The following is a 13,219-nucleotide window of genomic DNA, read 5'->3' as shown; positions in this document are numbered from 1 at the left end:
GACATTGCCAGAAACTTAAGCTGTGGCCTGGAGAGACGGAGAGAATGAAACTTTTCAGCCACGCCATGTATTTCTTCCCCTCACCCCCAACCCTCATGCAAAGTCAGACAAAATTTCCAAGTTGTTGTCTTATCAGTAGAAAAATGTTAAAGAAAAATAGGATCTTTTCTGGAAAGACCAGCTCGTCTCTCACTGGATGGTAGGGGGCTGAAGAAGAGAAGAAAATTTCTGACTGGCTCCCAGCAAGAATGTCGCTTTCTGCCTCTTTGGGGGGAAATCTCTTTCGTCTTGCATGGCTTTCATTTCTTATCATAATATTTATTTATTAAGGCCTCGGGTTTCCAATTCCATTTAAATCCAGGTCAGAATTGCATTAAAATAACAAAGTAAAATTCCAGGCTGGGGAGCTCTGACAGATCCCTCTAGGAATTAAAGGGAGAGAGACAGGGAGGCCCTCCGGCCCCCATCCCTGACCCCAGGCTCATTGCTTGGCCAGTCCCAAGGCTTTGCTGGCAGAAACCAGGCTGGTGGGCTACAGTTCTCTTGGGGACAGCCTCCCCTCCCCCTTGACCTCTTGCTGCACCCTCCCCCCCATCATGTCCTCACCCAGGAAGAGATTTATATGGACAAAAAGAAAATTCCTCCTGGCAAGGCTTTGCCGAGGAGGATATGATTCTGCCTGTTGTCCCAGGGGCTCCTGAAGCCAAGCTGGGGTGTGGAAGTGGCTGAGCCAGAAGGGAAAGTTGAACTTGGGAGTTGGGGAAGCCTGAGTCTCTGGCAGTCAGGTCGCCGTGTCCTGGAGCCTGAGCGCCTGGCTCTTAAGCTGCTTTTGTGTGCTGGATGGGCTCCCACTCTGGTAAAAGGGAGGTGCTATATCAACGCCAGTCTCTTCTCCCAAACGCTGCCTCTTCAACTACCTCCTTCTTCCTCCAACCTGTCCTTTAGCAGAGCCCAAGTACTGGAGATCCGTAGCTGTCACATACCAGACCCCACCCCCACCCCCTTCCAACCCCAAACTGCCTCTTCTCCAGTCCTGGTTCCAGACAGCCCAGTACCACTGCCACCCCCAGCCTGGGAGCAGCCCCTCTCCCACTGTGGATTTGCTTGTGTTTTCATAAACAAAGCTGGCTTTTGTAGTGTGTGCTGACTTACTCATAACATGGAATTAGCTAGGGAGTTTAGTCTGAAGGAAGGAACAGATTTCATTCAGTAATCTAGAGACAAGATAAGGGCCTCTTTCAAGTTGGAGCCAGTGTCTGTAGTGGCCTAGTGAGACTGGGGGGCTGGGGGCAAAAGGGGGAGCAAACAGTATATTCAGGGGATTCCCAGGGCTGATGGAGACTCCTAGAAGGGACAGGTGCCGGGGGGGAACAGCTCATCCTTCAGGGATGGAAGGATTCAAAATCCCTCCAAGGTGTTCTGGGGATCCCTCTTTCATCAGACACCCTGCTGGGTGCTGTTGGGGGGGTGCAGCTAGATTGGAGGCCCCCTGCCCTCAAGGAACTTACATCCTCATAGTTTTGTTCACTACTTATATTCAGGCCACTGTCACTCGCTCTGACTGGGCCGCAGTTAGCTGTGCTTCTTCCTTCCTTCTGATCCCTGAGTCTAGCCTGGCATGGACTCGAAGCCTGTCATTTCAGCTACCTTTGACGCTGCTGTTCAGGAACTGTATCAACCTGGTCTGCCAGAGATTGCCTAACGACAGGTCTGTTGGGCTAGAGGGATGTCTCTGGACCCAAATCTGCAGGCCAATGCCCTGGGAAGGACAAGCACTGAACCGGGCAGGGCAGCCTTACCCCTAGATGGAGTGCTGTGGCCATCCCTCGCTCCCAGACATATCTCCTGGGTATCACCAGGGCCAGCAGGTGTGTCTTCAATGCCACGTGCTTATAATTGAAGCTCTAGTGGGTCTCTTTAAACTGCAAAGACTCTTGGCAAATATCTTGCGCAGTTACTATACCTCTGGGTATAGCGGGTGTGTGTGTGTGTGTGTGTGAGTGTGTGAGTGTGTGTGTGTGTGTGTGTGTGTGTAGTACAGTTACCATACTTCAGTGCCTTTTCTCCAGAAATTCCATCCCTCCCCCCCCCAAGAACCAAAGTGGAAAGGGATAGGGAGGCGGGGAAGGACAAGGAAGGGAGCCCTGAGTGTGCAGGTGAGTGTGTGTGTGTGTGAGAGAGAGAGAAAGAAAAAGAGAGAGGTTCCCCGCCATCACCCACAGGTGCTATAGCTGGGTGTCTGTGTCTCTTGTGACTCGGTTATTAAGCCTGGATACGAACATTTTCGTGTCTTTGAGAACTGTGTGTGGATGAGTGCGTGGGTAAGCTCGTGTGACTGGGAGTGAGTGAGCATGAGGGTACATGGTTTTGAGTGTTTTTCAAGTGCCTGTCTGTATTCTAAAGTAGACAGACTGGATAACCAAGATAATTGTTAACTTAAAAGCATTAATTTGCTTTGCTTTTGGGGGGGTGTGCAGCAGTGGTTAAAAAGACCTAATCCTTGCTTAGGGCTCAGGTTACAGCTGAATTGGTCTCCTGGCCTCCCAGGGAAAACTTGTCCCCAGGGCGGGCTCAGGGAGAGTCAGCCTGGCCGTTTAGTTTACCTGGTTGTTTTCTCTTCTCATTAGGGATAAAATGTTGATAAAGTCGTGTATTTAGAGTTTCCAAGTAACACCATCCCTGGGACTGAGAGCGTTCATCTGGTGGCAAACAGTGTCTCTCTGTCTCCGCGTGTCTCTCCGGGTCTCTGTCTGGGTGTATGTGTGTCTCTCTCTTTCTTTCCCCCACCCCTCTTCCTCTTTAATGTGGCTATTTCCTCTCCTCCCCGCTTCCCTGGGCTCCTGTGGCCAGCTCTTACAGTGAGGGGACTGTTCCTCCTAGCCCCTCCCTCCAAAATATGAAATGAAAACCATAACCATGTCAGCGGGTGAGGGTGGCCCCGTGGGCAGCCGGCTATTGCCCGTGCCCCATCCAGGCCACACTGGAGAGAGAGAGAGAGTCAGTCCCCACTCTTGGAGCCTGATCTTCAATCAGTTGCTTCTAAGCCTGTCTCCCCCCACCCCCCCACCCCCGCTCCATTTTTCCAGAAGGGTGGAGAGGGGGGATGGACTGCTTAGAAATTCCTCAGGAATCCCTTTGACCTCTCTTCTCTCAGTGACATGTCCCCTGGGGAGGTGGGGAAAGCCTGGGGCAGGGGGAGCACTTCTCCACTTCTTACCCCTCATCTCCTTGAGTCTCTGCAGAGTGGAATGTGAGAGAGGGGAGCGGAAGACACCGAGGCCAGAATTACCACAGGCAGAGAAAGAAGAAAGTTATCAGCCACCCCTAAATGAGATTGTTTTCTGAAACCTTCAGGAATCTGAGAGCATGAGAACCGGTTTGAGATGTGAGCAGCCGGGACCTGTTGTAAAAGGAGCCTGCCCTGGGTGTGAGTTTGGGAATGCGAGGTGTGCATTCACTGGGGCGTGCGAGCGTGCGTGTGCATGATTCAGGGTGTGTGTGTGTGTGTGTGTGTGTGTGTGTATCCCCCTGTGCGTGCGTGCGCAGTGCTCCGGTGAGAGGAAAAGGGAAGCGGGGCAATGTGCGTTTTGTTTTCATTGGAGAAGTCAAGAAGTGGAATGGCTTGGTCCAGTGCCTTGGATTGAGGGTGGGGGAAGGGAACGGGTAGTTTCAGACCCTCTTGCGAAGATGGAGGTGGAGGAGCTTGCTGCCTGAACTCCCCCCAGTCCCTCCCCCCAGCTCTGGTCCCCGCGTGTCCGGGTGTGGGCCTCCCTTGACGTCCCGTACCCCTAGCACATGACCACTTCTAAGAAAGAGTCCCTGTCAGGGCTGGAAACTGCAGAGCCGCTCTGAGGCTGGCAGTGCCCGCAAGAGGCCCAGGCCTGGGGACAGCTTCTTCAGGCTCAGTTATAAGACAGCAGTCTGGAAACAGAGGGACGCCTGGGCCTTGGGGGGAGAAGTGATACAACGGCTAACGCAGGGATGTCTGAGGGGTAGAGGAGACAGGCACCTGGGCGAAGAGAGGACACAGGCCCTCCCCCCCATTGGCCCCTCTGTCACCAGACTGGCCACTTTCCTCCCATGCCCGCATACTGCCAGCTCCAAATGGCATGTGGTGGGGCGTTTGGTGCCAGTGGGTTGGTAGACGCGGAGCCTGAGTTTTGGGGCCTTTGAGGAAATCATTGAAATTCCCTTCCTCACTTGTAAAATGGACTAGAGTATGAGGAGGGTCCCTCTCAGCTCTGAGATTCTGCACATCTCATCGAAATCCTTCCTGCTGGAAGGCAGAAAACACTATAGCAAGCCTTGGTCCTGCCCCAGGCCTCTTTGGGCCTTCCTGCGTAACACTCAGGCCCTCTTCTTCCTAGGCCCTCCTCTACTACTCCCTGCCCGAGTCTGTCACTTGGCTACTCCTCCTTTCTTCCCCCACCCCAGTTTCCTGGGGCCCCAAGTACCCGATTGTTCTGCATCCTTAAGTAGAGTCTTTCCCCCCTGGAAAGAGCCCCTACAAAACAAGTGTGTGTTTCTGTGCGTGCATGTGTGTGTGAATGTGTGTGTATCCAGCAACTTTGGGTAAGGAAGCTGCAATGGTTGTGTTCCAGGAACTGAATACTATCTGGGCAGGGCCCCGAGGCCCCAGTCCCTGGTCCTACATGGTATATTCTCAGCTCCAAGACTGGCCCTCTGTATTCTGCTCTAGCCAAAACATCTCCCCCTTTCAGACCAAGGTACTGTTTTGTAGTTGCTATTGGGTTTGGCCACAGAGGTGAAGAGGTGACACCTGAATCGGGCGCTGTGGCCCTCACTCTTACCTATGGTTTCCCTGTGGCTGTACCCGTAGCCCTAGAGAGCTGTGGAGTTTGGATTTCGGAGCTCCAGGCCAGGGGCTGTCCACATCTGGTCCCTGATGGCACCAAGCTGAGGAGAGACCTGAGCAGGAGCTGCTGGGCTGGAGGGAAGATCCAGAATAAGGAAAGAGATCTAAGGAATCCCTGGGTGAGGGTGGAGGGTCAGGGTATGCGGGCATGGAGTGGGGGGGGGATTCTGGAAGAAAGGGGGAGCTTAAAGGATAGACCCTGGGGAGCAAGTTTACAGAGAGGACGTTTTTACAAGTTTCTAATTATATTTATTTGGAGTTTTCCTCTGGCGGTTTGAAGCTGTTAACAGCAGGAACCTGTATCCCGGTGTTTGTTTTTGTTTCTAACCAGCTGCTTGGCCCAGCATAGTGAATCCGAGTTGGAGACACCTGCCCACCCCGTCCTCCCTGCAGCTCTGTCTGCACCCACCATGGCGCACTGCCCTCCTTCCCTGCCCGCCACTCAGCCCTGCCCTCCTTCCAGCCACCCCCATGTGCAAAGCCTCAGAGCATCCGCATCCCTGCTCTGGCTCTCCGACCAGGAATGTCCACCTGTCAGTTCCAGGCCATTCCATGGTTATGTATCCGTGCTGAGTTGGGGTCGGGGGAGGCACGACAATGACTAAGGCAGGGATTCCTCCCCCGGGGTGTTTCTGGATAGTGTGTAGTGAGCAAGCACTGGACTCGGAGTCAGAAGACCTGGGGTCTGGCTCTGCACAAGCTGTTCGCACTTGCCCTCTCTGGGCTGGTTCCCCATCTACGTAGTGAGAGGGCCATTTGAGGCCCATGTGAAATAGCCTGGGTGAAAGCTCCGCACACGTAATTATGCACCATCTGACACCATCGTTGTTCATGCTGTCATTTTCTCCATCTGTGTAAAGAGATAAGATGCATAATCATGAAGCTGGAACCTGCCTTGGCCCACTGCCTGCCTCCCTGCCCCTCTCTCCAGCGTTTTGTTCTTTCCTCCCTACCCGAGGATCCCCTACCTACCCATCCTCTAAAGGCCTCTGACTCAGGGTTGGTTTCATCCACATTGAAAAGAAGAAAATTCTTGTCCATTTGGGGTACCTTCAAATGAGCAAGGAGCTGGTTTAGGGATAAGGTGGTAGGACTTAGAGAAACTCATCAAGGCCTCTTGATGGGTGACAAAGTTCTCAGGTTCAGCCCTGCTCCCCTCCGAGCTCTGAGCACCAACTGCTTTTCCTGGCTCTTCAGTCAAGCAGGCTCAGCTATATAAGAAAAAGGGTCCTTTTTTTGAAAAGAAGAAAGTGCTCTGTCTCCTCTCCTTGGGGTCTTGTTTCCTGAACTCTGTCCAGGCCTTCCTTACCCCTGCCTATGCTTTGTCCAGGCCGAGGATGGGCGCAGGCTCCAGCTGAGGTCACAGAGTCTCAGCCTGGGATTCCAGGTCGGGAAGATAGCCTGAGAAGCCCAAGCTGGGATGCCAGGCTCAGCCAGTTACCCTAGTTGCCCTTTTCATCTAGAGGGAGAAGACATGCACACATATACAGGTCAGGGTCTCATGGCCGAAGCCCGGGCTGGTTCTACTTTGGGTGTTACTTACATGTGGGAGGCAACATGGAGGAAAGGATAAGAGAACTGACCAGGAGCAGCAATGGTGTGCTGGTCTCAGGTGGACCCTGGTGCCCCATCATCAAGTGCTACTTAGCACTGAGGCTGGGGAACATTTATTGGACAAGGATACTCCTAAGAGATGCCTGAGCAGCTCCAGATAATATCTGAAGACCACGAGAGCCTATGGGTCCTGTAGAATTCCCTACAAATCCTACCCTGGATTCATTGTTCCCAGTCTCTTCTGGCCTCTGCATCACCAAATGGATGCATTTAAGTGGGTCTCTTACTTTCTCTGAGTTTCCTATCCCCCTACCCTTAACTTAAGACTAAATTTCCTAGGATTGCCCTCCCCCTAGAACAACTGTGGGGTCACAGGAAAATAAAAAGTTTTTCCTTGTGGTAACATAGAACTGGGAAGATGACACAAATATGGACCTCATCTATTCACCCACCAACCCATCCATCCATCCGTCCGTCCATCCACCCATCTGAGTAAATGTTTTACAAATATTTACTAAGTGCCTTCAGTATATAGGTCTGTCTTGTTCACTGCTGGATGCCCAGCTCCTAGCACAGTGTTTGGCATGTTGCAAATGCTTAGTAACTCTTTGTTGAATGGCTAAATGCATATGATCAGCTCCCAGCTGCCATGTGGATTTCAAAGATTCAGAAGCCATAGCCTCAGGGAGGCTTCTGGAGGAAGATACTGCACATGAACTAGAAGTTAAATAATGGTACAAAGCAGCATGTAAGAGGCATCATAAGACAGTGATTGGTCAGGCAATCAGACAGCCTGCACTCAGCCCAATCACCTGAGGCTAACCTGGCTTGGGCAGGAAGGATGTCACGGTCATGCAGGCCCATTAGGATACCAGGCAGGCTGCTTTGGACCTCCTCACTGGGCCCAGCAAATCTGCTGCTGTGAGTGATAGGGTAACTACTGTGGTAATGTAAAGGGGGGTGGGGTGGACTCTCCCTAGGGGTGTCTGCTTATCTGCGGCCTGCATTCTGCTCATTTCCATTTGTTGTTACTCCTGAGCTGGACCTGGGCAAAATTTTGAAGCAGATGGAAGTGTTTCCTTCGGGGTCCTCCTGCTTCCCTTTTGGGGTATACTTCCCCATCCTCGGAAGGGAATCTTAGGACTGCCCATGGTCAAACAATCCACCCTTTCTGGTCCGGTCTGCCCTCTCACCCTCTAAACGCCACCCCCACATCCCACCCTCCCTCCCTACATTGAGCAGAGTTTGTGGAGCGCTCTGCTAGGTGCAGAAGCAAATCCAGCAGAAATGTCAGATGGCACTGGGAAAGCTGCTGCAGTTACAGACCCATGCATTCATGCCAGGGCAGGGTAAGGCAAGGAGGTCTTGACTCATCTGGGGTATCTCTGCAGCTGCCACTCTCCCCCAGTTCAGCTTTTGATCCAGCCCCGCACCTGGGGTGGGGGTAAAGGCACAAAAGGAGAGCCCTCACAAGGGATCGTGGAGGGCTGCTTTTTGGTTCCCAGCTGGCCCATCACCCACTTCACCCTCCTCTTTGGGCAGTTCCAAGCATGGGCAGAGAAAGCGGTGTCTCCCCAACATTCCCTGTACCATCACAAACTCTCCTGGTGCTGCATGGCCCTACACCAGGCCTGAAATGGGGCTTTGGTAAGAGGAAGGAGGAGCAGAAAGGGGGTTCAGAAACAATACTGGGGAGAAAGTTGGAGAGAAGGAACAAAAATAGCAGACCTTTCTGAGCACTTACTCTATGCCCGCACTGCAGTGCTAAGTACTTGACAAGTATTAACTCATTTGATGCACACGGCAGCCCCATGAGGAGGTGCTATTATTCTGAGACGCAGTTACAGAGGAGGGAACAGGTAAGTTCAGAAGCTGGCCCAGGACCACACAGACATGGGTGGGGCTGGCATTTACACTGACACGGTATCACTCCAGAATCCCTTTTCTCAAACACTCTGTCATCTTGCTGCCCCCAGTGTCTTCCCAGCTCGGGCAAATGGTCTATTCATATTATCCGAGATGGGAAAGGAAGATAGACAGCAGCCCAGCCCAGCCTCACCCTAGAGATCCTGATGCAGCTGGTGTAGGAGAGTGCCTAGACAACCACATTTTTTAAAAGGCCCCCAGGGAATCCCAGTGTGCAACCAGGGTTGAGAACCACCGGTCTAGACCAATCCATGTCCAACTAGCGTCAACTTGTTTGTCAGGCCAGTAGTAAATACTTGCTCCCTGAGAGCTATGATGAGACTGTGCCTTTGGGTATCGAAGGGATCCCTGCATGGACAAATCGTGGGTGGGCAGATGTGGTGGAAGGGAGCTCTGAAAGAATGAACTGGCAAAAGGAGGAGACACTGGATATAATGGGGGGCCCTATTTCAGAGCTTTGTTTTGTTTGTTTGTTTGTTTTTAGAGGGGGGAGGGGCAGAGGAAGAGGGAGAGAGAGAATCTCAAGCAGGCCCAGGGCTCGATCTCACGACCCTGAGATCACCTGAGCCGAAACCAAGAGTCAGGCGCCCAACCAACTGAGCCACCCAGGCACCCCTCAGAGCTCTGCTTTAGGCCTGAACTGCTTCAAAAGATTCCAGTCAAATGGTTGAAAGGTCCTGTCCTCAATGAGTGACTAGCCAAGTGAGGGAAGCTGAACATGCCACACAAGAGGGCTTGACAGCATTAGTAGAAGGACTCAGCAATGGCAGCAAGTGAGTGGAGGCAGGCTGAATCCCCTGGGACCAGGAACTCTTTAGGGATGGGGCTTAGCAGGAAGAGCTTTGGGGAAGACAATTTTGAACCAGATTGGGGAAGCCGGGAACAGTGTGGTTAGAGAAAAGAGAACTGCATCTCAAATGTGAAGAATGAGATGTATGTGAATGCTTGGACAAGGGCAGAATGCTTAGACGTTGTAGAGGGAGGAGCGAAGAGATCAAAGTCTTCCAGGGCAGAGACTCTTGGCTGGAGAGGGATAAGCACCGTGAGTAGGGCGATGAGGGAGTGGGTAGGATGGTGGGAAGAGCCCAGCTGCTGGAAGGGTGTACAGGCTCTGCCGGGAAGCCTGGGTTTGCTGCCATCAGCATCAGGGGCACTCTGGTCCTAGTGAGCACTGAACTGGAGGCAAAGCAAAGAACTGAGAGCCCAGATAGCCCGGTGCAGACTCCAGCAAATCACCCAATGATTTGGAGACAGGCATGTCCCTCTGAAATGGGCCTAGAGGAAGGGCTTCCCAGTGGGTTTCTAAATTGCCCGGCTGGCTGTAGGGCTTCGAAGAGATGGTGAGAGACAGAAGAGAGCTCAAAGCAGGATGGACAGAATGATCATTAGTCACTGGGATTGTCCAATGTCCCAGGCCAGCCTCGAAGACTCACAAGGGCATGTATAAATGTGGGGACAGAGAATAGGACTTGGATCTCTGGGTGCCTTGTCTTTCTTCATGTGTTCAATCACACTTGAAATTTCCTCTTTCTTCTTCTGACGGTCAAATGCTGATCCAGTCTCCAAAACTCAACTTGAATCCCACTGCTCAGGAAGTTTTTTGGTCCACCCAGGCCTAGGCGTATCCCTTATTAACTCTGAGAGCAGTGCTCCAATAGAACTTCCTGTGATATTGGAAGTGCTATCCATTGGTGGTGGCCCTTAGCCACATATGGCCATTGAGCACTTGGCCTAGTGCAACTGAGCGACTGAATTTTAAGTTAATTTAAATAGCCATATGTGCTTCATGGCTACCATCATAGACAGCACAGTCCTAGAGCATCTGTTGTCTGAACCAGCTTCCGTACTATTTCCCAGATATTTTATTAGGAACTTTACACAGATTATCTTATCAACTGTTCACAGACTCTCATGAGGAGGTATTATCCCCATTTTAAAGAGGAAGAAATAAGAGAATCAGAAAATCTTCCCTAGAGAGGTAGAGCTGGATTTAAATCTGGGACTGACTGGTTTCAGAGCTTAGGCTCTTTTTATGAGAGTACATTTCTTCATTGGACCTACTGATACTCCACACAGCCTCTTACTATCTACTCTCTACTACCCTTCTTGCCCTCCACTAGTCTTCATGCCCCCTTCTCTGTTCTTTCATCTGGGGATGAATTCCCAGGGTGGGCCAGCAGGCAGAGACACCATGACCGCCGAGCCTGAGGGAGGCGGAGAGTAAGTGTGAGTTACAGCAGCTGGAATCACCGGGCGTGGCGGACTGCTGCAGAGGAGTCCAAGAGAGTTGGACGGTAGAGCGCAGAGCTGAATGGAAGTCCAGAAGATTTGAGGCAGGATGTTTGGGGGCACTCTTCCAAATTTCAGTTCTCTTCTTTGCCCCAGGAAGCCTCAGTCCTGCCCCCAAAGTACTTCTTGAAATATGAAAGCAGAGGACAATTAACTGTTTCAAGCTAGGACTCCTGGGTATCGATAAATTGGAGTGATTACTGGTCCACTTGTTCATTCACATTCTGTAAAAATATATATCAAGCACATTAAGGATTTGGATTCTATAGCTTGGCGATAGGGACTGAGAATCTGCATTTTAACCAAAGCCAGGCAACGCTATAGTCCACTTTTTTTTTTTTTTTTTTTACAGTCCACTGTCTTGAGTGCAAATCCCATTTCTTTATTTGCAGGTGGCTACCTCTACACTTGGGTTCCCCAGTTCACAGCTAGAAGTAGTCTCTTCCTCCTCTGATCTTCTTTTTCACAGAGATTCTCAAGCCTGGCTGCATGTTAGACTCCCCTGGGGAGCTTTCGAAAAATACTGCAGGCTCGTTGCCCAGGACCACTGGGGATGGCGCTGGGCATCTCCTAGGGGAGCTAACTCTGATGTTGTGTAGCCAGGGCTGAGGACCCTCTCACCTTATGTCTAATGTCTCTGTAGCGCTCAACCACACCCTGCCTCATGTTACTTGTCTCTCCTTCTGGCTGGGCCAAGTTACCTTGGGGCCTCCACAGCCTTCAGCATAGTACCTTTCACAAATATACCCTGTAAAACATTTTCAACTGAATGCAACATGTTGCCATATTTTAGCTCTGCTTTATGCACACCATAATGTTGCCCCAGAAGTTGGAATCTTTTGCCCAAAGATGGTAAATGGTTTTCTTTGCTCTGTCCTTTCAGAACCATCCTCTTTTTTGCTAGATCTTGGGTGGCCTCTTCCTTCAGCATAGCTCTGTGAGGAGCACCTCGTGTCAGAGTGAGAGCCAGGAAGGAGAGGAGTACCTTGGGTTAGATGGGACAGTTCAGGGTGGCGGGCTGGACAAGCTGGAGTTAGCTGGAGAGCCACAAGTGCCCCACTGATCAGGCTTCAGGTTGCTGGTACCAGCCCCTGCCCAGTCCTGGTCCCTCTGCTGTTGACAGCACAGGGGCCGAGGGAAATCTTCCAGGATGGAACTTCTTTCCTCTAAAGATTCTTGGTGCCGTGGTGGGCAAATGGGAGCAGGCCTGGTCTCAAGCAGAACTGAGGCAGATGAGGATTTTTCTGGTGCCCCATCTTCTCCCTTTCTTCCTCCTTCCATTACTGAGGGCCACTGGGCCCTGCCACTTTCCCAGAGGCCACTGTCCCCATGCCCCTCCCGCCCCCCCGGCCTCAAGCCTGCTCCTAAGAGAGGTAAACTAATTCACACTAAGTTGAATATTTCTAATCAAGGTAAGTGTGCTACTCAGTCCAAGGGTTTTTGTTTGTTTTTAAATCAAAGAGGAGTGTTTCAAATGATGGAATTTTAGCTGTCATTATGGATTAAGTATTTCTGAGGAGAGTGGGGGTGCTTTCTGAATTCCTGAAATTACAGAAGGTAATTTCAACCCACTCTGAAATCAGAAGGGTGTTGGAAGAGCACCTGCTCTTGGAGGGGTCACTATCTCTATGTTAGAGGAGAGGGGATTTTGCCCTTGGGGAACCACCTTCAGGACACCCCTTGGAATGCACTGACAGAGGGTCTCACATGCCCCCTCTGCCCCTGCCAGATGTGGATGAATGTGTGGAGGGGACTGACAACTGCCACATCGATGCGATCTGCCAGAACACCCCACGGTCATACAAGTGCATCTGCAAGTCTGGCTACACAGGGGATGGTAAACACTGCAAAGGTGAGGCTGGGAAGGCGCCCGAGACGGGGAATCAGTGCCACTGCCCTCAGCCACACTGCACATGACAGTAAGGCCTGCAATCCCTGCGGGCTCGGGGAGGGGTTTGGGAGGGGTGGCTATTTTTTCCCCCGGGAGGGCACCATAGAGGCTAGATGAGGCTCTGGTGGGAATAGTTCACAGCCTCCCAGCTTGGCTGGGCAGGGGGTCAGAATCATGGGACTAAGGCCTGAGGTGCCCTGACATTGGAACCTCCATCTTTAGGCCCTTCTACCATTCCCACATAGGATGAGAACAGACAGTTTACCCCAGGGGAAATTCATACCATAAACAAACACATTCTACCCCTCTCATAATTAAAGCAGTGCAAATTAAAGCATGCTTGAGATGTTATTTTCAATGTATGACCTTCAGTGTTGGTAACACTTTAGTGGACAAGGTACACTCATTAATTCTTGGTGACATTATAAACTGAAAAGTGATTTTGTCATACCTAGCAGGAATCTTAAAAGGTATTTTTATACCCTTTGACCCAGAAATTTTATTCTTAGGGACTTATTCAAGGGAAATTCAATGAAACAGAGTAATATCCAGAAGATGTTCTTTACGCATTATTTATGATAGTAAAATAAATGGAAGGAATCCGACAATAAAGGATGACTAAATTATGATATAACACCACAATGGAATATTCTGCAACCATGTACAGTGGTAGTTAGAAAGAC

At 51.1% G+C, this 13,219-nt stretch overlaps 1 protein-coding gene and 1 long non-coding RNA gene across 4 annotated transcripts in view; one reads left to right on the top strand and one right to left on the bottom strand.

Moving 5' to 3' along the window:
- SCUBE3 (signal peptide, CUB domain and EGF like domain containing 3) overlaps positions 1 to 13,219 on the top strand; it is a 33,307-nt gene that overhangs the window by 427 nt on the left and 19,661 nt on the right. For both annotated transcript variants that reach the window (XM_036096202.2, XM_078055448.1), the window contains exon 2: positions 12,375 to 12,497. In XM_036096202.2, coding sequence (XP_035952095.1) covers positions 12,375 to 12,497 — 123 coding nt within the window. The remainder of the gene's footprint in view (positions 1 to 12,374; positions 12,498 to 13,219) is intronic.
- Positions 5,037 to 13,219, bottom strand: part of LOC144379090 (uncharacterized) — a 37,125-nt gene continuing 28,942 nt past the window's right edge. For both annotated transcript variants that reach the window (XR_013441285.1, XR_013441284.1), the window contains one exon: positions 5,037 to 5,726. This is a non-coding gene — a long non-coding RNA (uncharacterized LOC144379090). The remainder of the gene's footprint in view (positions 5,727 to 13,219) is intronic.

The sequence above is a fragment of the Halichoerus grypus genome, chromosome 9 (genome assembly GCF_964656455.1).
Source record: "Halichoerus grypus chromosome 9, mHalGry1.hap1.1, whole genome shotgun sequence".
NCBI lineage: Eukaryota > Metazoa > Chordata > Mammalia > Carnivora > Phocidae > Halichoerus > Halichoerus grypus.
Note: the sequence above shows the minus strand (reverse complement) of the source record. Positions and strands in the feature narration are given on the sequence as shown.